Source organism: Heliangelus exortis, chromosome 1 (genome assembly GCF_036169615.1).
Source record: "Heliangelus exortis chromosome 1, bHelExo1.hap1, whole genome shotgun sequence".
NCBI classification, from domain to species: domain Eukaryota; kingdom Metazoa; phylum Chordata; class Aves; order Apodiformes; family Trochilidae; genus Heliangelus; species Heliangelus exortis.
The window spans coordinates 39,413,531-39,441,363 of NC_092422.1; the positions used below are offsets into that span (position 1 = coordinate 39,413,531).

At 35.5% G+C, this 27,833-nt stretch overlaps 1 protein-coding gene across 4 annotated transcripts in view; it reads right to left on the reverse strand.

The window, feature by feature from the left end:
* Positions 1-27,833, reverse strand: part of DACH1 (dachshund family transcription factor 1) — a 352,846-nt gene that overhangs the window by 31,937 nt on the left and 293,076 nt on the right. For all 4 annotated transcript variants that reach the window (XM_071740653.1, XM_071740635.1, XM_071740663.1 and 1 more), the window contains exons 7-10: positions 17,095-17,246; positions 8,384-8,531; positions 4,022-4,165; positions 3,483-3,551 (exon numbers count right to left, since the gene is read on the reverse strand). In XM_071740653.1, coding sequence (XP_071596754.1) covers positions 3,483-3,551; positions 4,022-4,165; positions 8,384-8,531; positions 17,095-17,246 — 513 coding nt within the window. The remainder of the gene's footprint in view (positions 1-3,482; positions 3,552-4,021; positions 4,166-8,383; positions 8,532-17,094; positions 17,247-27,833) is intronic.

Here is a 27,833-nt window from a genome sequence, read left to right on the forward strand (position 1 = left end):
AAATAGAACAGAACATACCTCACTTATTGACAAATGCCATTAGCTATTATGTTTTAATTAGTTCTCTCCCCTACTTGCAAAAGTGGTAGTTAAAAGTAACAACATTAAATGTAACCTCAAGTTGACCAGTATGCTTTTATTTAAATATTCCACAGAACACAGCAGTTTTCCTACTTTTGTTTGCTTTGTTACAGACCTGCAGAGCATGCTTAATACAGCAACTTGCAAAAAAATAATGATTGTGGATAAAGATACTATTGCCCAGACATGCTTTGATACTGATATCCAGATATACTTTTGAGAGGGGTAAGAAAAGAGTATTTCCTCAGTGAGCAATTTTTTCCAGAACCTGAAACATGATAGAGATAGTATTATATCCCTTATTATGAAATATATTATCCATTCTATATAATAATTATTCGATAGTGCATACTAGAGTATACAAAATACCATCTACAGATGAAATGTAAGGACCTAACTGACATTTTATGAAATTGGAAAGAGAGGGTCTTTATTGATAAAATTTAAAAAAAACTGTTGGGGAAATCTCAGCTTCACCCATTGGGAAGTTTTTGTAGAGTTTTGCAACTAAACTCTTGAAGAAGCCCACCTGTACTGAGCATGTTTTATCCTAGTGCTGCAGGAGTAAAGCAGTTCTTTCCCTGCAATTCTCTCTCCTCATTCCTGCCATCAACTACCATTCTAAATATTGAAGTAAGAACAAAGAAATCTTCTTTGTTTTTCTCTCAGTGCTTGTTTCCCTGATATCCAGGCAGATGCAGAAGAAGAAACAGAATGTATACTGAAAGCAGTAGGGAATGTGAGCTTGATGGGGAGGAAAGGGGAAGCAAAGAATGTGGACAGAGATGTAGTATCAAAGAGAAAAGCCTGGTGATGGGGAATCAGTGCAGCATAAGCTCTTGAAATGGCTGGTCATGAGGGGAGGCAACAGGAAGGGTGAGATAGAAGCAGGGGACTAGGAGGCTACTGAGAAGAGAGAGAGCTTTTCATTAAAGGAATAATCAGGGTGGCATGATACAGTTCAGCAGAATGGGAAATTAGGGAAAAAAAGAAACACAATACAATGTAGAGTAAGGAAAGGGTGAGATTAGCCATTAATGGAAGCTGGAATTGGAGTGAGGATGAAGAAACCAGGAATAAGTGAGAGACAGAGATACGAGGGGGGATGCTGCAGGGGGCACAGAGAAAAAGGGAGGTTGATGGTGAAAGGGAATCCTCCTTCTAGTGTTGGAAGTGAACACAAAGAGTCCTGAGACTTAGCAGTATTCAGCTGCTGCTAACTAGTTCTTGAACTATTTCTGAGGTCTGTCATTTGGTAATAGCTGATCTGCAATGACAATAAGTTCCTACAGTTATATTTGTGCTGAACTGCTGTGTGACAGTTAAGGTGAATATGTTAAATGATAGGAAATTGCAACTCTATTTCTGGCTTCTTGTTTCCTTTTCTTAAAAAAAAACAACAACCCTATTTTAATTATGATTTAAGACTGCAAAGTAGAGACAGAAAACGTCAGAATTAAGGTTGCCTTTCAATGTGATCCAATGTCACAACTGGAATATGGTAGGCCCCAGTCTTTAATTAAATAATAATCTGTGGGTTGTTGATTTTTCCTTGCACCACCTTGGGCAGATGAGTCAAGGAAAGGTAATAATTACTGAGCATGTTGCTTTTAAGTCCTTCATTTCATTTGTTGCAGAAATGGAAATATATGAAATGAATGTAAGTAGGCAGAGGATAGCTGGAAAAGAATGGATAATCATGGTTAAAAGCTGAAGAGCTTCTCTTAAGTAGTTTGGGATAAGACCTTCAGAATATGCACTTTCAAAATACTCAGGAATTATGTGTTGCTGATTTTATAAATATTCAGCTTGGTATCTCAGCCTATAAGCAAAACTGAATTCAACAGGAACAGTTATTTTAAATACACTGAATGCATATGTAAAAAATGTGAAGTATCCTGGAAAAATAGGTCCTAGCTACTTGAAAGTTAAGCAATTTGTCACCTTCATCTTTCTTTGTATCCCAGCTTTCAAATAGAAATACTATATACTTCCCTTCCTTGTGGGAATGCTCTGAAGAGAAAGTAATTAATGTGTGCAAAGAGCTCAGATAACTGCAGTGACCAGTGTAACAGAATGGCCTCCTAAGAAATTACATGCCTGTCTTTAAAACAAACAAAAAAACAATATCACTGAGTTATAATTAAATTATATAATTACTGGATTCTTACTAAATTAATTACGTCAAATGGTGCTTTGAATAAGACACATTTTATGGGAAGGAAAGTAGGATTCTGGAATAATAAACTTTGTAAGATTTACCTACTTTACAGGCAACATTTACTCTGGCATACTCCAACTTCAGAATTACTGACTTTTAATTTGCTTTCACTCTAAATATTTTTGTTTATATACATGTGTTTGACCTAAAAGTAAGAACTTATTGCCTCTTCTATATTTGTTTACATGGTCAGTGCATTAGAAGCTTGTTGACTTTTTATTCCGTTACAGCCTCCTTGTGGCACACCAGTAACAACTCCTTAGGAGTTAGAAAAAGTGATTAAGTAACACACAGAAGATGCCAAATGATACTGTTAAGATGATTGACTTCAAACAGCAAAATAATGGCAATTGAGAGTGATTACTGGATATAATCATTTTAGGCTTGCCTCTGAAAAATGTGCCTTCATTTACAATTGAAAATCTATTCTATTTTTACTGTTTAGTATTCATGTAGGTAGATTCTGTCTGTTGACTAGAGAAGAGAAGACATAACATAAATACTATCTTAAAAATTTGCTCTTTACTAATATATTGGTGTTTGCAGTATAAACATACATAAACATTTAGATTCACAAGGGAAGTAATATAGCTCCTTAGTATTTCATATATAAATTTACTCAGCAAATTTGTTTTATTAAAACATAACGGGATATGGTAAATGAAAAATCCAAGAAGGGAATAAACAGATTATTTATCTTTAATGCTCAGAGTAGCTTATTGAAACATACCTTTCAGTAACTGCCACTGAATATTAGCTATGAAATTCCCATCATGTTTTTAATGTTGCCCATTAGGTTTAGCCGTTTGTACAGTTAAAAGCTTTGAAATGTTTCAAATATACCTTTAAAATCATTGTTGCCTCAAATCTAACTATACATATTTGCAAAAACAGGAAAAAAAAAAAATCATTCAGCATGTCTGAGATTCAATCCAGTATTGCTTCAAATAAATTATTCTTCTTTAATTGCTCTGTATAAACAGAAATGACCTATTAATTTAAAGAAAATCTATCAGCACAGAATGCATTCTCTCTTATAAACAAGCAAGATGAACTTGACCTTGTTTGAACTTGTTTTGATGTGGCCCAGATGGTAGGCTACATGCTTGAATAGCAGTCTAAAGCTGAGGAAAAACTCATATAGCAAGATCTAGATTTATAGCCTTTTGCAAATTCCTACCTTGTATTGTCCTTTCAGCATCTGTTCTGCCCCCGCTGCGGTCAGCTTCTATCTCTGGGGTCAGAGAGTCTAGAAACATAGAAAGGTAAGACTGACACATATTTCATTTGATTCTTATAGCCCTTTTTACAACCTGTTACTCCACAGCTGAATTACAATACAATCAACCTTTGTCAGTTTTTTTAATGTTGAACAATGACTGGAGGCCAGAACAATTTTTTGTTAGACTAGGAAGATTAATGAGCAATAGATTTTTCAAGCAAAAAGCAGGGGGAGATAAAGAATAAGAAAAAAAAATTGACTTCTCAAGCTAATAATATAAAATTGTCCTAGTCTGAACATTCTCTCCAGTGAGTGTATTTGCACATACTATATTGAGTAACAAAACAATAAAGAGAGGAGCATCATTTGCATGAAGGAAGGAATAGAGATTCTCTTTTTTTCCCCCTCCCACCATGTTATAAATTTTCAATATAATGAGCTTCTTTTGGGACTTAAATTGAAAGTTAATGACATAGAAGCAAAAACTGACTTCTTACCATTTAGGACCCTGAGACTATCTGTTGAAGCTGCCTGTTTCAGTGTCTGTTCTGCTTGCTCCCGTCGTTTAGTCTCAAACTCCAGTGCTTCCTGCAATTTCCTCTTTGCCTTCTTTTCCTTCTTTAGCCTTTTTTGAATTATTGCTAGAAAAAAAGAAAATTAGTGTACTCAAATTTGGATCTGAAACACAACTACATGATTACATGGTAAGAGTCTTGAGGAATGCTACAACCACAGCAGTTCATACAAATTGATTAATTATACAATACTTCTTCCAATTACTTGAAATTTGCTAGAATCACACTAAGATGCAATAAAAGCTACTGTTCTGTACCGTGGTATTGAAAACTGTCAGTGACATGCAGCTATAGCATACTTGCATTTTTTTTTTAAAACAGAGTATCTGTGAGAGCCCAAAACAGAAAACCAGCCATATAATTTACTTATTGCATCACCTGACACAGATACACCTCTGCCTATGGAACTGGGGTATTTTTTCAGGATTTAGGCCATGCTGTTATTGCCCATAGCACACAGTATACACACAGGCATGAAGTCCTTGCCTCCCTGCCTGCCTGCCTGCAGCTTCTCTCCCACAAGAGGGAGATCCCACTGCTCAGGTGCCTGAGATGCAGGAGATGCTCAGCTCCCAGCCTGCTGAGGACCTTGTTCCTTAGGAAAAGGAAGGCTTTCTAACTCCCCTCCAAGCTGCTATTTTCTGCAAGCCACTGGAACCCTTGGTGTCTGAAAACTTCCCCACATTTATTTCTTATCCACATTTCCCTTTGTCTTTCCCTTTTCCTTTCTTGCTGTCTGTCAGCTCCTGCTCCATAATCCAAGTAACCTTGAAGAACTCATAGCGTATCCTTGATGGTCCTGGATCCCTCAGCCAAGTAAATATTACTTTGCTTTGTCAGGTGTGAGGGGAAGTATTAAGAAAGGAAGTAACATTGTATAATATAACCATTAGAAGGTCCTTCTTTAGACAAAATGTTTTCCTTTTATCTCTTCAGTTCAAATTTTACAAGGAAAAGGACTGCAAGAACAGGACAAAAATTCACCACAATTTTCTTTTCTGTATTACTTATAACCACAAAAGACTTGCATGATTCCTAACTGAAGGAACATATCATAGGTTATGGCGCTGATGGAAAATCATAAGGTGAACCAATTTTTCTACTCAATAAAAGCCAAAGTGAACCCCTAAAAAAAATCATGTGAAGTTGTAAAGCATAGCATTATCTCCCACCCCACACCCCAGTCCTTCTTACATAGCACATTCAGGGTTTACAGGGATGTGCATGTAAGAAGCTTATTTCTCCTAAGATCTTCCTAGATAACCCTCTCCTTAAGAGCCTGACCCTAACTAAAGAAAAATATCTACTAAACTACTCACTGAAGAATTCTTTACACACACTAAAAGAATCCTCCCTACCAAAGCCAGATACTACGTGACAGGAGGTTTGACTGCCAAGATCTACCTAGTGCTCTATCTCACTCCAAATTCATCTCTGGTACATGTCTAGGGCTGAATGCTGTAAAAAGTAAAAATATACTAACACCAGTTCACAATCCCCATTTCCAGCACTCTGTGATGGTGGTATCTTTCACAAAGTGCTAGTAATGAAACTGTTAAAGGGAACCATTATTGCTATTCCTTTTTAATTTATATGCTAGTAATAGCCACTATTTGGGTGATTTTGGATTTTTTGTGTTGCTAGACAGAACTGCTCAGACACAAAATGAATAAAAGCACATGCTGTGTAGTCACAATAGCTACATAATTTACATCCAAGACTTTGATAGTATAAGCTAATTAGCCTGTAAAATAGTGGGTGCTATACAAAATGAGAAAGGAACAAAATTCCAAAGAGTATATGTACAAAGGCTAAACTAAATACATTTTGAATCATTGCAGTTTTAATGTTTTCATTATAAGTACTTTGAAAGTGATTGCAATAAATGAGAAGGAAACATATGTTGCTTTCTGAATTAAAATGTCATCATGGCTGACACATTGTAGATGTGACTACAGCAGTTAGAGCCAGATTTAGCAAGCCCTTCCTGTGTAGCTGCTCACAGAAGACATATTATCCTGCTTTCACCAAATGATGAGACACATCCTACAGCTTTAGGAATCACAAATTAGAATATTTACAAAGAAGGAGAGAAACAGTGCAGTATAGTAAACAAGCAATTCTATAGAACATAGATTAGCACCCGTGAATTTAATGCTTAATGGCAAAAATATTCAGATATATCCACTAAAGGAGATTTTTCACTTGTGTTAACATGACAAGCAGGAGATAGATATTGCTTAATGCAGAAGACCTAATAGGTTTTGACCTGCATGTGACACAGTGACTCTTGTCTATATGCTGTAGCTTTTAAGTGTATTTCATTTGTATTTCGTATGGTATCTCTCTAACTTAACAGGAACCTTCTCCCATCTTGCTCACACTTCCGGTCAGATATACAGAACTTTCTTTTAGAAATTACACTTGCAATCTGGTGAACAATTACTAGTTAAAACCTCCTATGTGTTCCTCTATCTTTAATTGAAGAGTAAATTCTCACAATAATTACAATCTGGCCTTATTTTTTCTCTCCTACTTAGATCTGTTCATTTAAAATAATCCATTACTTTTCTTTCTTTTGTACAGAAACACACTAGCAGATACAGTCATCTGCATTATATTTGCTTTGCTGCATACCACCATTAAGAGTTCCAGTCCTCTTGTGTCTGATACTCTTACCAATGCAACATCATCATTAGAGGAATACAGGGAAAAAACCAGGTAATATATCATGCTGAAAATAACATTGTCAATTATGTCAGTACGCTGAACAAAATAAGGGACTAACCCATGCTCTTTCTAGACATATAACTTTGAGTAAAATTCACTGTGCTCAATTTTGCCCAATCAAAACTTATGTGTCTATTCCAGTCTATATTTTCTCTAGAGTTAAAGGGAAGAGAAGGAAGCGTTCACAGTGTAATTAAGTCCACGTACCTGTCTGTGAACAAGATAAATGAATCTTTTTCTGTATTGAACAGAAAGGGAACTTATAGGATGTACTTAACTTTCAGATGGCAAAACTCAAGTAAGGTTAGATGGGTGTCCTCCAGTGTTTTCTACTGTGCATGTGTTTGCCTAACTTTAAAAAGAACTATATATTTGAACACTTGTGAGACACAGAGGTAGAAGGATGAAAAGAATAACCAAGCTCTTTTACAAAAGTACTTCAAATGTGTAAGTACTGCAACTGTACTGAGCAAAATAGTTGTGGACAATGTGATGATTCACTGAACAGCTATGATAATTCTTAATAGTAACTGTCTTTAAAAATTTATTTCCAAAAGTTAAAAAAGGGAAAAGAAGGATGTGACAGTCTTACCCTTTAATGGACCAGGATTACAATGTGTACTTACTGCTAGTATGCTAGTTACAGGTATAATGATACTGGTTGTGAATCCAAGTGTTCTTGGGATTCCCTATTTAGCTGATTCCCAGAAAATTAAAATGGAAAAGAATAGTCATAACTCCTGACTTGCAAAAATACGTATCTGACTTTTCATGGTCTGTGTTAAACAGCAAGTGAGCCCCAAAGGTTAACAGCCCCTTGTGAAGTAATTAGACAATATTAAAGGGCAAGACATACATATACAGAAAGAGAGACCCATAAAGAGAGATGGGAACATGCTCATAATGCAAACAGTTGATGTAAATCACTGTTAATTGCCTTACCTTTACTACCAGTGAAATGATTTAAAAATCTTTAACATGTATATGCTTTACAGTGGGATGATGTTAAAGTATGAAATGCCATTCATTTATCAAGAAGAACCTTAAATGCTTCTCCTACAAACATATATTTGATCTACTGTGTATTATAAAGGGCTTATATATTGCTATTATCTTTACATTTATTGCACACAGTTTGCTTAAATATGCAATATATGACCCTAGCAAACAAAACATAGCCAAGGTCCTAAAACCTTGCAGATTCTAAAACTATATACAAATTGTCTTCGCAATAAGTAATGATGCTTTTTCATAATGCTTGCAACCTGACAAAGTTTTTAACAGCATCTATGGTATTTATAATTGTGTTGTTTATTATTGATGTAGTAAGTAATAGCCAAGAAAAAAGTTGAGAAAAAGGAGGGTGCTTATTCCAAATCTCATAAAACTCTTATGCAGAATAAGGCATGTTGTAAAACTTCCTGCATTGAAGTCAGCCTGGACATAACATGAGGTAAGAGGGAAAAGTTTTGATCAAACACAGGTGTTTCATAAAAAGTTAGGTTTCCTAAGGAAATAAATCACAAGGCGTTTATGTCCGCTTAACTAAGATACCTCTGTTCTTCTGCTCCACAGCCAACTGCTTTTCAAGTGTTTCCCTCAGTTCTCTTTCCCTGAAGAGCTCCATCTTCAGCTCTGTCTTTTCCAGTTGGACCTGCTTCTCTTGAGCTCTGGCATTGTCTATAGCAACCTTTAGTAGACCCTGTTCAAAGACAAAGTTGTAAAATGTTTGAAGAATGTTAGAACAGCTGACATAATAAGTAACTTCTATGATTTTCCCTTGATCAGTCATGTGAGATTTTACAAATTAAATAATCCAGTTACTGGGTCAAAGCCTCCCAGTTATCAAAAGGAAATTTTTCCTGGAATTCATTTTAACAGGTGGGCAAAAACCTTTAAAAAGCTGGGAGTCAGGTTTTCCCCTGACTGTTTTTTCCCCAAAAACACAAGCTCACCTTTGATTCTGCATATAACTAATGTGAAAAAGTTACAGGGGTAGGTTTATTTTTTGTAAAAGTTAAAAGAGACAAGCCTATATGACAAAAAGCTGTCCCATTGAAAAAGAGTTGGCAGTCTCACAATCACATCACCCAGAAAATGACAAATTCAATCTCTAACACAACTCAAGCCAATGGAAATTACAAAAGGGAGGCAGGCTCTTCTAAAAGCTTGCCATTTTGCTCCTTCTTGCTGTTAACTTTCATTGTATTAAAAAATTTTCAAATTTCATAATGTTTCCAAGGAAGATAGTTATTTGGATGTTAAGCACATAACACTGACAAAGCCGTAAGATATCTCTGTTTTAAAACAGAGACCTTGTACAATTGTTATCTCACAGCAGGGAACAAAACACAATCATCTCTCAATTTCTTCACCTGAGATGGTTGAAATAAACTCTTTTTTTTTGCTGTTTTTTGTTTTTGTTTTTTGTTACTGTGTCAGGAAAGAATGATTCATTTTATTCTAAACTTCTCTTGAGAATTTCAGCTTCACAGTTCACAGTTCCTTCCTTTTTGCATAGAAACAGGAAGATCCTGGCACAGCTAATAACTAGAGAGTTAGGACACTCTGGGCATGAAATAGAGGAGGGGAAACAGAGTTGAAATAAATGAACAAGGAAAGAGGAAAGATTCCATTTTGCAGAAGACTGGCCATCAGGCTTTCAAGTCTACACCTGAATCTCTCCTGAAGCTAGCATACTGGAGTAGATAATTCAGCATGGATATACATATAGGAACCTCCATGGATATGAACCTCTCTCTTCTGTATCCTAGACAAGTCTCCTGACACCTTAACTGTAGAGGTATTTTGACTCAACAGAGATTTAATTACTGATATAAAGCAAAACATCAGCTTATGGATAAAAGACTCATACTCAAGACTGTTTCAGAACAGGAGATGTAAAATCATGTCCCCTCGCTCCCAAAAAAGCTTCCTCACTGTTACAGCAGACTTCGTAAAGCGGATTCTGGGCTGCATGTTTTCTTCACTGAAATTGTCTGAAATATCTCCAAAAAAGGAACGGGAAAAAAGGCAGCATGATGATACTTAGGAAACGGAAAAAGTATTTTTCATTGGTGTTAGCCTGTACATTTATCCCACTAGTTTTCCCAGTGTAGTGTCGTTGACTGTTTTGAAATTGATGTCCTTCAAACTCCTTGTTCATCGGTGCTTTCAGAGCTTGCTATTTTCAGTACTCTCATTTTTAACCAAATTGTTGTCTCAAGTTGCCTCATTCAGAGCTTAATGCTTTGTAGCTCTGTTACATGTCAATCTATTAAAGTCCACAGGAGCTGAAAGAACTCATCATCTTTCAATGGCAAGGCCCAGATGGTCACCAAAATAATATACACTACATAAGCATAGAACCACATTTGAAAATATCTAACAATGATAACACAACAAATGTGTTACAAATATTACTGAAGTACCTGCAGCTTTTTTAAAAAGAACCAAATACTATTCTAAAATATCTAAAACACAACATTATTTTGAATGTTAAACCTGGATGACTGCTAAAGAAACCCACATAAAGCTAAATATCAAGCTCTGCAGACGCATCAAGAGTAAAACACAGCTTGAAATACTTTTAAAACCTTTCCAATCTATTTTTAAAAAAGTTAATAGCCACCTGAATTCTGTTGCCTTCCCTGTCGTATTCTCCTACATTTACAACCATCATAAACTGTTTTCTGTTCAGGATACATGTGAAATAGTGGGAGAAATTGAAGCAGGAGTTTTTTTGTCAATATCTGCTTCTGACTTACACTTAAATTCTATAATATTTTTACCTCCAATTCATCACTTACTGGAACATATGATTCATCCAAGTCACTAATAGAACACATCAAGCGGAATTACTTGAAAAGTATTTGTTGATGAAAAGTGCATTGTCAAATAAGTTTAAGCCTGCAGACACCCTCCTCCCAAATTCTTACAATCCATCTTATTTAACAATAAAATCATGCTGCTAAAGCAACTACCATCTTTACTCCATTCAAGTACATTCATGTACATGTTTCTTCTTCATCAGGAACAAACAATTAGTAACAAATGAAAGAGATCATTACATCAAGTGCCCTTTTAGATCACCCCAATTAAAACTTTCGTTTAGCTGTATTTTAATTCTAAGATACCAAATTCTAATTTTCTGCTCTGATTGCTCTTGTTGACTTATCTTTGAAAGATGTACTCTCAGTGCAAAGCCTAGAGATTATTTAGCAAGATGCCAGTGTTGGCACCACTTAATGTGTTGATTGGTTGTATTATCAGTAGCAGTTTAAAATAAATTACTATTAAACTATTATTGTCCTTGGCTGACAAAACACAATATTTTGGTGTTCTTTAAATATGAAACAATCATTATGAATAAACATGGAGAATAATGCTAGAGTGTAACACTGATGTATGTAATTTTATATTAAGAATTGCTGTAAAGTACAAAGCTGCTAAAAGCATATTACATTTTCTGTTGAATTTCTACACCGCACTTCCTCCCCCAAACTTTTTTTTTTTAATACTTGCTGGTAACGTAGCTAATGGTAATACATTACCTATTGCTGCTGGTTGTGTCTGAAAAATACTAGCTTTTTGGAGCCAAGACCCACTAGGGACTACTTATAAGCTACACAAAATTAAGTTTCATTTTTAGAAGTTAAATCAGTGCACATCAGTAGGCGTCCAATGTGAAAAAAAATCTGCACCAGAGCCAAACTGATGCATATGCAAAAGAGCTGTTACTGCCAATGACAGCTCTAATGCAAAAATACTGGAAACATTCAATATCTCTCTGTATTTGATGCAGAAGGAGGTGAGAAAAACAACTAAAAAGTACAGCATCGAAAAATCATCAGTGCCCCTTGGAACAGGAATGGCAATTTCAGAGTTGCATGAAATTCTATTAATTCTCCCAGTGGATCAGCTGTAAAAGATTATACAAAATACAGTATGTCCAACTTGCATTTGCTATGGCTAATCCTCTAACCTGATATTAAATCAATATGCTGCCAATGACAATGGGAAATGCAGTGCAACACAGGACATTAACAAAAAGAAAATATTTCCCTTTAGGGAAGGTCAGATGTTATGGAGGCTGGATAATGATAATTGTAGTGAACACGCTCAGGTTCCAGATTTGTTTTTAATACAGTATGGCTTTATCTGGAGCCAGGCTTTAAATATGGCATCCCATTCCATCCCGCTATGTCACTGCTAATAATGTTTTTTTATTTCAATATTACGTCAAAAATGAGTTTTTTCCCTCTGGTGAATTATAGATCATTCTGATTTGGTTTGTTTACTTTAATTCACTTATTTTAGTATTTTACATCAATAGATTCTTTAGAAATGCCAAAAATGAAAAGTTAAGTTGATGCATGGTTGATGTTTCTTCCCATTCTCCAATGTATCCAAAATCACCATTATGTGTAGGGCAGACTACCTACACAAATTAAGCATATATTAAACCTCATTATTTTTTAAAAATGTAAATAATGCGTTGTCTACTTTGAAAGTGGTGGAGGGAATGTGTATAGAAACTCTTTTTGATACATCTTCACTACATTCCACCTAACATAATTTTCTTAGCTACACAGTTATATATGACATCTAAATGGACTTACTAGATAGTCCAGTGATCTGTCTAGAAGATCATATCCCAGTTCCAACAATCACCCACAGAGACTGAAAAAGGAAATCTAGAAGAACAAGGCATGCACATGGCCTAGCTTTCCTAGCCAAACCTGCCAACTTCCAGAGATTTGTTGCTCAGAGCCTTCCTTTTGCAAAATTAACTATTCATGGTGAAAACACTTTCAAATAACATTGCTTCTCTTCTAGTCAGGAAATTCTATAAAATTTGTATGCTCTCGTTTTTCACCATCTAGTGAAAAGTTTGAAAAAAAAAAAAAATCAATATACACATTTCTAGTTAACTTCACGGGATAATTTTTGAATATTTGGTATTTATAACTGACTGTGGACTTAGAAACATCCGCATAAGATAAGGCAGTTTGGTTATCCCTACAGACCACCCCAGAAAGACATTTTTGTAGTATCTCAGACTAATTATCTCCATCACAAGTAAAGGCATATTGCACAAGTATAAATGACATTTTCCCATTAATATGTTATGTGAAAGATAAAATAATTCTCTTCTATTTAGCAGAAGACAAATAAAACAGTGATTTTTGCTTTATCCAGTGTTTGCAATAGTTTTATTTTGTGTATTTAGTCTTAGTTGGTAACGGTGCAGGAGCAATAAAGCCAGAAGTTTGCTTTGTTTTCATAGGGGAATTTAGTTTGTAATCATTCCTTTCATTAATATCAATGGGATAGTTGCAACTTATTTTACATATCTCTTTAAAAATATTAGCAACAAGACTATGACAATAGAATACAGTCTTGATAGAAAAATGTGGCTATCACCGTGCAATTAATTCATCCCTTAGATACTAACAGGAATTCAGCTTGGGGACAGTAAAGATTAAGCTTGTAAAAGCTTGAAAGAACATTACTATTGGCCAAGAATCCTGCACTATCAAGGAAGGTTGTGGCTGTAACATCCTTTGGCATAATTGGGCCACGACTCAAAAAAGTGAACTTATGAGAGGGGTACAGAAACATCTTTGGCCTTGTTACAAGCACCCACGCAGCAGTTTGCTGTGACCCACCTTCCATCACCCTTTATCCTCCCTGCAGCTGCACACAGACTTCCAGCACTTAATCTGGAAGAAATCAACAAATACACAGACATATCACCTAATTTAAGCTCTCTAGGGAAATTTATTTTCTCTTCCTTTTAGATGTGAAGATATTCAACTGAATATGAAAATATATCCCCAATCTCATATCTTTATTTTATATGCGTATTTGTTTAATTATACTTTGTTATAGTTTATTATTTGCATTTCAGTAGTCCCCAGCAAGAAATAAACACTGGCTGTTCTGGGTACTGTATATTGTTATTACCTCCTCTTTAAATTTACAAGTAATTAAACACTGTATTTTTATTTCAATAATTATTTATGGGGAAGTAAGAAAAACATACATATGTTATACAAAAGGAAATAAACCAAACTAGCAGCCCCTGGTGACTGAAATAGAAAAGAGGCTTGTCTAACGTTTGCCTAAAATTACAAATTAGTGATTAGCGCTCCTCTTTTTAACTTCAGTACATCTGGAAGACCCAGACTTGCTTGTGTTTAGTGGTCAGTTTTAAAGAACAACTCAGACTTCAAAAATGGAAGTCAGTAGCATTAGGTACCATGTTCAATCACCCAAGCTCTTCAGCACCTGCAAGACTTTTAGCACATTTTATTTTCAATTATCAAAAGTGCTTAGCAATTTTTCTTCACACACCCAGAACAACTCTCTCCATGGCAAGGTTTAGGATCCTCCCTACCCTGACAAAGGTCCAAATTAGAGCTCCTAGTGACCATACAGTACTATAATCTTGTTCTATTTTAAACCAGCAGAGACTCAACAACCTTTTCTGGAGGCACCCAAGGTCTGCATTAGGCAGGTACTCCAAACCCTGTACAACTGATTATATGCAAAGGGATCACAGCACCAGGTGAGCATCCTGTCCATTCACAGAGGCTGCTTGCCTATGTATTCATGTGGTCATCATATCCCTAAAATACAGGCAACCTCTATCACCACGTGTGGCAGGCTGTGCATGCCATGACTTAACAAAGATGTACAACTGCATTTCAGAAGCAGGTATGTACCCTCTCTGTGAAAGGATACATCTGTATTTTCTGTCATGCATGACCCTGGGGACAAAACAATGTTTACCAAACCCACTCATCGAGCCTTTGCCTAGGTTTCTGCTATTTTCAGTTTCAAAAGGACCTTAGAACTGGAGGATTGGGAACAAGCTGTAAGCCAGATGATCTTTTGTGGGAAGTCAGATCTGCTTCACTGTTACCACAGCTGCAACAAGAGAACAGGGAGGGGATCTTACTGCTCTACCTCCCGTTTGAATTCAGTGCAAAATTCATTTGGACAAAAAAAGAGCAAAGAGAAATTTACTCAGTGACAAAAGTCCTTCTGACTCATGTAGTAAATAAACATGTCATGGGTTTCAGGTAGCGCTTATGCATTTCTTAGCAAAGTCACATCTGATATTGCAAGCAGGGACCACAGTACAGAACTTTCTCTTTTCACAGATCCTTTACAAGATCAAACTTGGAGTCAAATCCATAAAAACTCAGTTCTGAAATTGTTGGTGTAACAGTTTATAACTCATCTGTGGGCCTTGTGTAGCCCCCTCTTATTGCAATAATTGCAAAATATGGAAACCATTTTACATGGTATTTGTTAAAGTAATGGCACTATTGTGCATAGGTTATTGCAACAGACTCTGCACCTTGAAAGAGAATACTTTTTCTGCACACATGGGTAGATCAAATTAATTTGCCTTGGTTTGGGTTGGTTTTTTTAAGTGGTTTTCTAATATTGTACTGATGCAGGTTTTTCCTTCGACTATGAAAGGAAAAAATGTCATGATGGTACATAAAAGAACTTCCAGAGTTCTGTGGAAACCATGTAATGCAACATGGGGACATGCTGAAAAAATCCAATACGACTTACATCTCACTTGTTTACCCTGATAGATGATTTGTGTTGATGTGGAACCTCAAGGTAAGGAGCAGTAAGTACAAAAGCACAATGAGAGAAGGCACAGAGACGTCTCTGTATTCTTTATGATGTTCTCTTTTATTTTATCTCATCACTCTGGTTAAGATTAGGGTTTGGCTTGTAGTTTTTTATTTAAAAGCAATGACTGAATTTCATGTTCACATTTTCTGTAAAACAAAACTGAATGCATTCTTGGCAAATTAATTCTGGTCATTTATCCTGAAGTAGAGCGGCACTCTCATATTCAATCACAAGATTAGCTAACCTGTTGATGCTGAATGCTTCGCTCATTAGGTTGCTGTCTAGAGACATTGAGTGCACACATTTGTCAAAAAAATTACTAAGAACTCTCCTGCACATGCATGCACAGCTAAGACATTACATACTTTGCTAACTGTATATCTTTCTTTAGAAAAAAGACATTCTTTACAGATTGCAACAGACCTGTTAGAAGAATGCTAAGTGTTGTATAATTACCTTGGTTTATAATTTAAGTATTTAAGAACCTAAGTCTCAGAACCACAAAAAGCAATCAAAAATACACTCTTTCAGACCAGGCAGATACAGCAATATTTAATACTCATATAGCAGTATTTTTTCATTACTCAATCTCAAAAGATCACTGATGAATGGAACGTACGCTTTTCATAAAACAGCTCTGAGTTCCCTAAACTTTAATGAAATTGCTTAAGAAAGTAAAATGTGCAGGATCTGGCGCTATTCTGTCATAGGCTTTGCTAAATATCCTTCAATTGAATTCATGTATTTACAGAAATGAGCGAGGAAAAATGCTGTGGCAAAGACATTAGAAGTTGGTAGCTGCACAGATGAGTACAATATGGCTGCATTATTTCCTGCACGACCATTTTGCTTCTGCATGCCACATACAACCATATGGTTGCAAAAGCTGCATCTGGGGAACACATGATCCTAAATTTGTGGACAAACATTCTTCATTCTAATACGAAACACTAACATCTTGGCTCCAAGCTACATACTACTGTATACCTTAGTATCTGAATCAGGCTGTACCCTTAGTATTTGAATCAAGCTGCACTGTACACACAACAGACACAGTGACTACTGAATAGGAAATCTGCAGAAAATTTGGTAATACCCTTTGAAGTCTATTCTTTGAAGACAGTACCTTAAGTGAAATGAGCTTATTTATAAAAAAAGTGGATTTTGTGAATGCTTTTATGGGACACACTTTTCAAATAGCTTCAAATATCATTTCCACCTTGGCACTCCAGCAAAATAACTATTTATTAAAAAAAATGTTTTTCTGCTTAGTAAATGAGATAAAGTTAAACAGTAAGATACATTTCATTAGCCTGTAATAAAAAGCATTTAAGACAAATGTTGTTAAACACACCAATGTAATTTTCATCGAATCCTCTGCTGTGGTTTAATAAACAATCTGTATTTTTATGTACTGTGACAGCTTCGAAATTAATTTTTTGCTGTGGTTCCTTTAAAGCCTAAATTACTAGAAAGTTTCAGTAAATTCGTTGATCCAAATCATCTTATGAACTGATTAAATCAGAATGGTTATATTGATTTAGACAAAACTGCAACTGGCTCCTCTCCATCCCTTTAAGGTGATCTACAAAAAGGCCTACCTGGATGTTAGTCAGGAGGGTCTCTATGGAGGACAATCCATCAGGGAATAGGAAAGGAGATGGAAAACCTGGAGGTAGTGGCTGCCCATGCCCAGCTAGAGAAAGTTTGTCAAGGCTGTCTCTTGCGGTTGGTGTGGAGAGCGGGGTCTCATCTGTATGTGATTGAAACAAAAATATAGAACAAGTTACGCTTGTCTGTTTTTATTAGACCTCAGTAATGGCTTCCCTAGTGGTTTCCAGAACATTTATTGCAAATTGGTTCCTGCTATCAGGAGAAAATGCTTTCTGCTGAATTTTCTTTAATGAAAAAGCTGTGGAGATACAACAAGATAACATTAATGAGTAACTTTATAAGCCTTTTAAATGCAGTCTCTAATGAGACTGAGTTTACAGTGCCATAGAATCTTTTTAAAACAAATATTATCTCTCATACACTTGTGATAATATATTCAGGCTGACTTTATGGGCACCTTCCCAATTATCTCATTTTAGTTTGTGTTCTATTTGGATTGACAATGGAATATTTTCTACTATGACATATATTTTGTATATGAAAAGTGCTTGAATACAAGGCCTCCCATACAATTAACCCTTCCAGCTCTTAATGGCTTCACTTACAGCTCTGAAGATTCTGCACCACCAAGAAAAACTACAGCTCCTCAATGCATTTTTAATCAAGAATGTACACCTGATTCCCACAATTGAAACATGCTCAGAACGATACATGAAATTAACAGCATGGTTACAATCACTGGCCTAATTTTTTTAAGCACGGACATCTTCTAACAATTAGTGCTAAACTCCTTGTGGGATCTTTGTAACAATCATATCTGATCAGTTCTGACATCACAATGTGAAAAAAACTCCCACATCTTGAAGACTTCTAAGATTAAAGTTTCACTGATAATCTGTGAACAGATTACAAAGTGGAAAAGAAAAAAATCAGAATTAATAAAAGCCTCAATGCCCTAGTTTGGTTTGGTTTGGTTTTTTGTTTTGTTTTGTTTTTTTTGTTGTTTTTGGTTTTGTTTTTTTTACTTTTTGAAATATTTTTAGACTACTTTTGATATGATACAGAAATTTAGGTCAATTTCTTGCACCAGATATTAATCTCAATTCTTCAAAAGGAAAATATCTGTACATATACATAGCTACATACATATCTACACTTTTCTTACCAGGGGCCCGGTCATTAACTGACACACATTGATGTATCTCAATACGATGCAAGGATATCAGAGTGTACCCTTGGTATTATGCAGACCTCTTCACAGCTATTTAACTACAGAATTTGTCAGACTTGCTCTTTTCCATTTGGGCTTGATGACAGTAAGTATCTATGTTTTGAGGTATTTTAGTTTCTTTTTCAATAATAGTTATATTTCTGCATTTATCCTCTCATGTACATTAGAAATTGTATTACATTAAATTTCTGATCCTAGTTGCCTAAAAAAAGTTGTTTCTCTGAATGGGTACAGCATTTTCATAAGTGGACATTGTTTAGGACCAGGAAAATTAAAATCTGCAGCAGCAAGGAGTTAGAGTGTAGTTTTTATGACCCCAGGGCCAGAAAACCAGCACTCAGAGTCCCTGTTCATCCTAAGAGTGCCCATCCACCACTACTCCAGATGGAATTAATCTCCATCAGCCATGTTCAGGTGCAGATTTCTTGCTCCATCTCCTCACCAACATGACATAACTGACATTCAAAGCAGGTTCTGAAAAATGTACTCTGTGGATGCATACCCTGTCCTTACGCCATCCCCTGGAAACATGAACATCTTTGTACTCATTCTGTAGTAAAATGCATTTGGCCCTAGATATGTTTTTTTTTCTCTTCTTTCCAACTTTTAAAATGTTATAGAAATACTCACCATTTCATGAGAAAAGACAACCTAGGTATTCCTAGGTATTGCAAACTAACACTGTTCTCAGATCATCCAGCTCAAATCCTATTTTAGTGTGAAAACTCATTACCAAATGCTTTTTCAAAATTTTGTCAGGACTGTTAGGCTTTCATTAATCAAAATAACACAAACCTTAAATAAAACCAACCTTGTTAAGACAACAGACTGATAAACATTACACAATATTATTGCATAGCTGAAAGCTCTTTTTTCCTTTGCTCCAAATGTGGCTTTCCTAAGTGATTCCTACCCAACAGGCATAAATTAATATATAGATATATACATCCATTTGTACATACATATACACAAATTACAAAACCTCTTCTCTGTTACGTCACTGAGGTATTTTTTGCTAAGGACTTTTTTATATCAGTGGTTCCAGTGAAAGCATTGGACTTGCATAGTATAGCAAGAAAGAGCCTAATCACTAGTAATACATGTTGGAGCTGACTCATATAAATCAGAAAGTAAACTTAAGTAAAAACACCAATTGCCTCTGGGTTTGTCAGAGAAATGGACCAATGACCTCCCATACTTTCTAAGACAGCTTAGGATCTTACTAGAAATTTCGGTATCAAATGTCAAACAATTTAAAAACATACTGGATAAAACTGATCCACTTAAAATTCCAGAATCCTTAAATCTCTTGAAAACTATGCTCTTCAATGCAATTGCTAGGTTACAGAAAGGTCCTAACTCAGATTTGGTCATATAATTTAAGGAAAGAGATATTTTTTTTTAATTGTATCACTACTTTAGAATTAAATATACATTAAGTTTCCTTTACTTTGTGCATGCTCAAAACATGCTGTGAAGTTTCCAGAGATTTTCCTAACAATGTGTGGCACAGTTTTGCAGTAAGTAAAGTAGCTCAAAAGAGGTTAGAATGGAATGAACTCAAAATAACATCTGAACTCTTATGTTATAATAAATAACAGAAACAAATCTACACTGAAGAGTAGGACTAGAGAGCTGAACTTACTATGAACTTATTTTAATGAAATGTCAACTCAGAAAAAATAGTCAGACTAATGTGACTTTGTTTTCTTGATGTCCCAAGTGAAATAAACCCCAAGTGTGAGTATGTTTGAAACAGAGCAAATGTACATATTATACACAGGAAGCATGAGTATTTGTGGATGTGAGATAAGCAATGATTGAAGGAATCTTGAAAATGCATTTTTAAGAAAAACCACATTGTAAACAAAGCCAACTAAAATATAACTGCCTTTCTTAGTAGCATTCTATTCCTTCGAAGTACTTTTTTCTCCATATGATGAGATATCTTAGTTTCTAAATAATCATTAGCCCAACATCTTTTAAATTGTTGCAAAGGAACTACTAATATTCCTCTTAACATACTAGCTGAGAATTCTGCAAAAATGACGAGCCCCTGCTGGAAAACAGATTTGGCATTTTCAGACTAAATGCATCAAAGGAAGCATTTGAAGACAAGTCAGGGCAAGAGGCAAAAGAGGGTCAATCTACAACTCCATTGTCAGAGTTGGGAGCACAACAGTGTAAAGAAAGGAGAAAAAAAAGAACGAACAAGGCAGAACAAAGAAGTGTCCAGACCTGCCCCTGCTTGTGCTGGGAACTAAGATGCTATAAATTAACAAATAAACAAGGATAGGACAAGCTGTTACTCAAGCCCCTACAGTATCTGAGCAGCTACGCGCCTTGACGTATGAACTAAATCAACATAATAGGCAAGTGTGCATGTGAGAAATATCTTTAAAATATTTGTAAATGCTGTATCTCTTCCATCCATTGTTCTTCCGTTTCCAAAATTCACCTGTTTTTGTTCTAACCAGATTTTATCTGCAAATAGCAGCTGGTTTGGGCCAAATACAATGAACATTTTTCACTATATTTGGTTTGTTGCCATTCTATTTTATTCTTTCACCAGATAACATGGAAACAGACATCCTGCAAGCTGTGACAGCTATTTAAACAATAATAGATGAATAGAGGTAGCCATTCTCTTGTCTTTGTTCCCAAAAGCAAGTAGGATAAGTTCAGACCAGTCACCAATCAAACCGGAGTATACTGATATCGCCAGAATTTGAAAGCAAGTGATAATAGCTGGCTCAAAAAAAATGCTATACAGATTACCACATTTCTGTAGTAATTTAATGTTTTTTTGTAATGCATTTTGATGATTTTTTGTTCTGTGTGAAATATTTTATGTGCATTTGTTCTTTTAACAGGCTCTTTCTAACCATTTGAATGATAAAAGAGAATCCTGTTTTCACTTTTTACTACCATAAATCTGCTGCATACATTTTTGTAGAAACAATATATCCCATTTGGCTTAATATGATTTTGGTTTATATTGTCAAACACCCTTTAGTAAAAGGTTTTGTATTTCACCTTCCTCTGAGTAGGATGTTTCAGTGTGAAAAGCTCTTCTATTTTAATTTATCTCTAATTGTTGATTTATATTAACACAGAAAAACAGGGAGCGCCATGTGCTGAATGGAAATGTTTACTGACTTCATGCAGAGTTAAAAAAAAAAAAAGAAAAATATCCTCATGCTCGAATTTGGCTGCTTTAGATTTGGCCATTCAAGATTCACCCTGCATGTAACCAGGGGCAATGTGAGATGACTGAGATGACTGTGAAGGACATTACAAACTTAAAAAGCAATATACTAAAACCAACTCTTACAAAAAAATGTTTTTTCTAACTTACATTTTAGTGTCTTATTTTTATGCCAAGAACAGTTCTCCAGGACATACTCAAATACTCTGAAATTAAAACATTTGCAACCGTGGCAGCTAGAACTAATGGGGAAAATATCAAATATTCAAATAGACTGACTAGCTGTTTTTTGTTTCTGTTACATTTCAAAGAGTCTGGTGCTCTCACAGTTAACAATACAACTGCAAATGCTGTCCACCAAGCTCTATTTCTTGGCTTGGTAGTTCGCCTGAGGACTTTGGGAATAGTAACTCACCAATAATGAAATATGATTAAAAGACAAAGCTTACATGGGAAGGACTATAGCTACTTGTACATTGCACACGGTGGTTTTGTATCCAGTGCAGTCAAACCTATTCTTGCAAATAGGTCATAGAACTCACACATCCGTATATCACTTCTACCATTATGGACCATTTTTCTAAGTGGCACAGCTTCAAAATGAGCAGACTTTCACTTGATGGAAAGGACAACACAAGAACAACAGTATGTAAGAATCTAGTTTTATATGTCTGCTTTGGAGGCAGGTTTAGATGCCAACATTAAGACAAATATTTACTGATGATTGTGTCTAATTTTAACTACTGAAAATAAAATACTATAATTTGATGCTTGTCCATTCTGGAAAAGAGAGTTTAATTTATTTTCAGTATTTCTTTAATCCTTTTAAAGAAAATGCCATCTCTACAGATCATTTTTCACTACTGCTCAGTGTCACTGAGCATACTGCAGCTGGAGTTGTGTCCATAATGGCAAATTAGAGCCAGATGGAGAATCACCCCTTGGACACAAGATTAGGGCCCTCTCTTTCTCCCAGGCTCAGTGACATATACCAATACCTTGCAAGCCAATTTATCTATAAATATAGAGGAAAAAACAGAACCATTGCTGTCTGGAACTGGGACGTGGGGTTCTGGAAAGAGGAATGACTTGACAAGGAGACAGAGACTAACCAAGAAATTGGGGAATACTGAGTTGAGAAAATAGGAAAGAAGGACAGCCCAGGTGGCCAAACACTTTGGAAAGGGTAACAGGACTGGGATTATGTGGTGAAGAAGGGGAGAAAAGAGTGCCCAGGAGCAAGAAATTTATACAGACTCATCAAGAAATAAACAAACCAGCCACTCCACAGTGTATTTTGTATGAGCAATTCTAGTATTACAAGAACTGTGGCTAAATGCAAATGAAACATGTAGCTGTCACTAGCAAAAATACAGAAATATGTTCTTTAAAGACGAGCTGTTTTAGTTTCATTAAGGAATTACTGCTATAACTTCACTATAAATGAATGGAAAAAGTTGGCTAAATAGATCCAAAAAGCAAAAATGTAATTAGTGGTGATGTTCCAGCTGTGAGGATTTCTTCAGGCTTTTTGGACTAGATCAAGTTGAGTTTATTCTTCATTTTACATGTCCCTGGGAGGGCCTCAGAGGCAATCAGCGCAACTTATCTAATTTTCTCTTTCAATAAAAGGATTATTTTAATAACCTTTATCTTACATTGCAGCCTATTACTGATTAAGGCTGGGTCAAGCAGTATTTGCTGATTTATTTGTTCTTAGGATTTCACAATATTTCAGAATAAATTAATATTCATATTTTAAACCAAATGTATTTTACCATAATTGAATGTTAAAATTCCAGTGATATTACCACTTTGTGTACTTTGGCATTAAAACACATTAATTCCTAAAATAAAATTATACAGTTTCTCTGTCCCTGTAATAAAAATAATCCTGTTCACTAACAAAAGTTTTCACAACTTTTACAACAAATTCTCCACAGTTATAAAGTCCATAGAATGGACATAGAATGGTCAGAAATTAAAGAAAGAAAAAAAAAAAAGTATAACCGGAGATGATTCTGCATATATATGATAACTATATTATAAATATCCTGAACATCTGACAGTGACTTTACATTAATCAACCCTTAACAAATACTTGTTGTCCTAAGGACAAACTGATGGTTAGAAAGTTACACTAAATAGTTCAATTCCATTATTTAAAAAACTATTAGCACAAATACAAAGTGCTTTATGGTATTATAACCTGAACTTTTTAATTGTAAGAACTATGCCCATTATTTCTTTTTCAAAGATTCTTACATGCTACTGGCAGGGATCGGATGCACATTATGGCCATCTGTGCTTTAGATGCTGAAAAAGTATAAATGTATATTACCAGTTCATGTCAAATGTCCCAATTAGTACTCTGCTAGCTCCACTCCATCAGCCAGGCAATACTGAGTGATAAAAAGGATGTTTCCTGGCTTTGTAGCAACTCCATGACAACTGCTTATATGCATAAATGCATGTGGAGGGCTGTATAGATGTGTCTCCCTATAGCTGCACAAGAGTCATTCTCAGCTGCTTCTAAAGTCGTGATGCAGGGTGTCAGTAACCATCCGTGTAGTAAAGAGATACCTGCTTAGGAAATCAAAACCTCACCATTTATGATATTAGCAATTTAATTTCCTTTACTGCACAGGCTGCAGAAGCTGGCTCCCTCACTTAGGTAGCCTGACTGTACCTCAGATCTAGTTTTCCTAAACATATGCAGAATCAAAGATCACGCCAAGTATTTTGAGTTTGAGCTCAAATCCTCATTAACATCAAACTTTAAATTAGGGACTGGACTTAAAAACTGCATAATTCATGTACTCTAAAACTCACGTTTTTAAAATTATGGACATAAATATGCACATCTCTACTGATAAAAGCAGTACACAAGGCAATGCATCCACAGTGTGCATACTCATTTTTGCTGCCTGTTTCTCCTTGTATTTTAACTGTCTCCGTATGGCTACTGCAAAATGCATACATACTGATTTCTGTGCTGCCTGCTCCTCAGTGTACTTTAACTGTCTTCTTATGGCTACTGTAATATGCAGAGAAAAAACATTACAGAATGTAACAAATACATTTTGCTAGATTGCACTGGATCATGTCAAGTGCCACATGGCTTGGCTTAACAGACCTACAGACAAGAAAAGTTGAATAATGTCTATTATTTGTGGATTTAAGGTTCTTTAAAAAATAAGGAACATCAATAATATTAGCATTTTTTGTCATTGTCAGCTTAAATAACAACACTTCTTTTTAGTAAGCGTAACAGCAGTAAGAAAGGAATTCCCGATAAAAGCACAGTGGGTAACTTGTAAGTCTCTGAAGTCAAAGGTTTTATGGTAATACCTAAAACTGCACTGTATTTGCAGAGTTTTTCTTGGTCTCTGTTCAGTTAATAGTTCTAATATTCATTCTCTTCAGGAAAGAAAAAATTAAGTCAACATTTTCAACAAGTCCGTATCAAGCCGTGTTGCAATTATGGGAGACCAAGCATCAGTGCCCCTGCTGCCTTGTCACATGTCCCGTGTTCTCAGTAATCTGCTGACAGCATGAATCTGATGCCTGAACAGAAAACAAGGAGACAGCGGTGTGTCTGTGCAACACTGGTCAGCTGTCATTCATTTAGCAACACATAACCTGTTCCAGCCCCTCATCCCCAGAGTGCTGGTGAGCAGATGAGGTTGACCAGGCATGCTTGGCACCTGGTGTAAAGCGGCAGCACGGAAGTCAGTAGCGCTGTGATACACAAATAAATATGTCAGAGAAGTTCAACGGAGGAGGCAAAAGAGATTTAAATATTTCACGTTCATGGTAGCTTAGAATGCAAGTCTGCCCCAGTAGAAAAATCTTCATCTCACCCGAATGCGTAGAACTGGATGTAATGATTAATGTGTTTTGTTTAATGCAATAGTTGTATGGAATGGTGTCTCGTTTCTTAATAAAGTAACAAAATATAAGATTTTAGATAAATATATAGAATGTTCACTGACAGCTCTTTTTACAGAAACCAAATACTTTTAAAACGTTTACGCTTACATTCACTTCACCTTCCTGTAAGACACTATCAGTGCTCACTATTTTAATAACTTCTTTGAGAAAAAGCGTATTATCAAGTGCCTCTAATATTCAGACTGACAATGTATTAATTAGACCACTGAACAAGATGAGCAGTCTAAAAATGCATAGCAGCACAGAAACATACTAAGAAAACCCATTCCCAAGCTTTCTCCGTGCCAAAATGCCTACCCCAGATGTATTAGTGTCTCACTAATAGAGCCAAAAATGCCAATAAAATAAAATAATTTAAAAATAACTTATTTATTTACTCATCCAAAACAATTGCATGGGGATATTTGTTAGTAGGCTCAGTAATTCTTGAATATGCAAGCCAAACCTACAAATGCATTGGAAATGCAGGGGAAGAAGCCATCCTTTGAAAAGGAATTCCCTAGGGAACTGTGCAGGTCAAACCCTCCAGTTGTTTAAGGTAGCAAGTGTTTTATCATCATTAGTTCAATGATAACTGCTCTTTGCTTAAACACCCAAATGGAAACAGACATTTTTTACAGAAATATAAGATCTAGTAACTCCAAGACCTTAACTCTGCCCATAGTAACTGTACTCTGCTACAGTAACTGTAGGTGAAAACAAGAGGATGTGAAGCATCCCATTCTGATGAAGTCTCACCAAAAAGGATACAAAATGAGTAACTGAGTGAGCTGATTTAGTGTCATGAGGCAGTATAGCACAGAGACTTTCTTAATTTTGAGGCTAAAACCCCCCACATCTGCAAAAAAGTCTATCAATTATGTTTAACTCACTCTTAAAAATTATTTTGCAATATTTTTTTAACAAATATAATAAACCTCCTTAATGTGTCTATCTATGGAATGGTTCCAGTAGTCAGATGCAAATGTTGTAGGCCATAATTGATGCACACATTTTGTACTATATGGTTATGCTATCCTAATAGAAATTTGGCTGTCTGCCTATGGGAGTTCAATATCAGTTTCATGGTTTATAGCATCAGAAGCAGTCTCTTACAATATTACAGCCACATTTCCCAACCCATTGCCTATACATTATATCCTAACATCTGATTTTCACAGAAATCCATAATAATAAACAACCCAAAATCCCTAAACCCCAAAGTGCTCAGAAACAAAATTCAGAATGAAAAGGCAAGCATTTTTTACATGTGATATGATTCCTCTTTCAATTCATTCATCAAACATCTGCAACAAACTGCCAGAATGTGTCCATTAGTGAGACTTCTATGGCATTCACTAGCTTGATGCTCACTGATAGAATAATGTAGAAGTTTTACCTCTAATGTTTTCTGCTCCATTTGAGGCATCCACTTTAAAGTCAGCTTGTTCTTCCTGCATTTATTGTTGAAAATACAGCCATGATTTGGCCTGCATATGTCTTCATGTCTTGGAATATGTAATTTATGCTAATATATCAGAATACATATTACAAAAGACAAAAAAAATATCCATTATGTATTTATACATTATGGATCGCATTCAGCACTGATTTAAGAAGATAAAAAATAGTTTAGAGCTGTCATGTAACCTGGATCAGTTTGGTTTACATTAAATACAGGAAATTAAGGTACCTTACACAGTGCACTTGCCATACCCTTGCTGGTGAACTACAATGCTTCCCACAATCCAGTTAAAAACCTTCACACAAATTAAATATTGCATGAAGCCTTTTATCCATATTATATCATAATACTAAGGAAATATGTGTTGTAACACTGCTACAGGGACAGATCTTTTTACTAATTCAGTTTCAAATCAAAATTAGTGTAAATGTTTCAATGTTTGTGAAAATAATGTAATTGAAAAGCTATTCCATTCCTTAAGCAATTATAAATGCTATGTAAGAGAAGCAAAATACAAATCCTAAGAGTTTCAAGTGCTCTCTACTACTTTATTTATGCATGTGATAACTGAACAGAAACAAGAATCCTAACAGAAACAAGAAACATAAACAGGAATCACAAGACCTTTACCATTATAGCACTGTGAAAATAGTTACTGCCTAAATAAATTGAAACAAATCACACGAGCTTTATTATCTTAACCTGATGAGCTTATTATATATTTAAGGATAATACTTTTATTCAATATCCCGATAGCAGGTTGGCATTTAGCCCAGATAGTAAAAGAGCAAGAACTGCATCAGGAAATGACCACTCTGCTTGGTTTTGTGAACTGTTGGACCCAGAAGACTGAGATGAGCAAGTCCCAGAAATGATTTTTTTTTTTTTT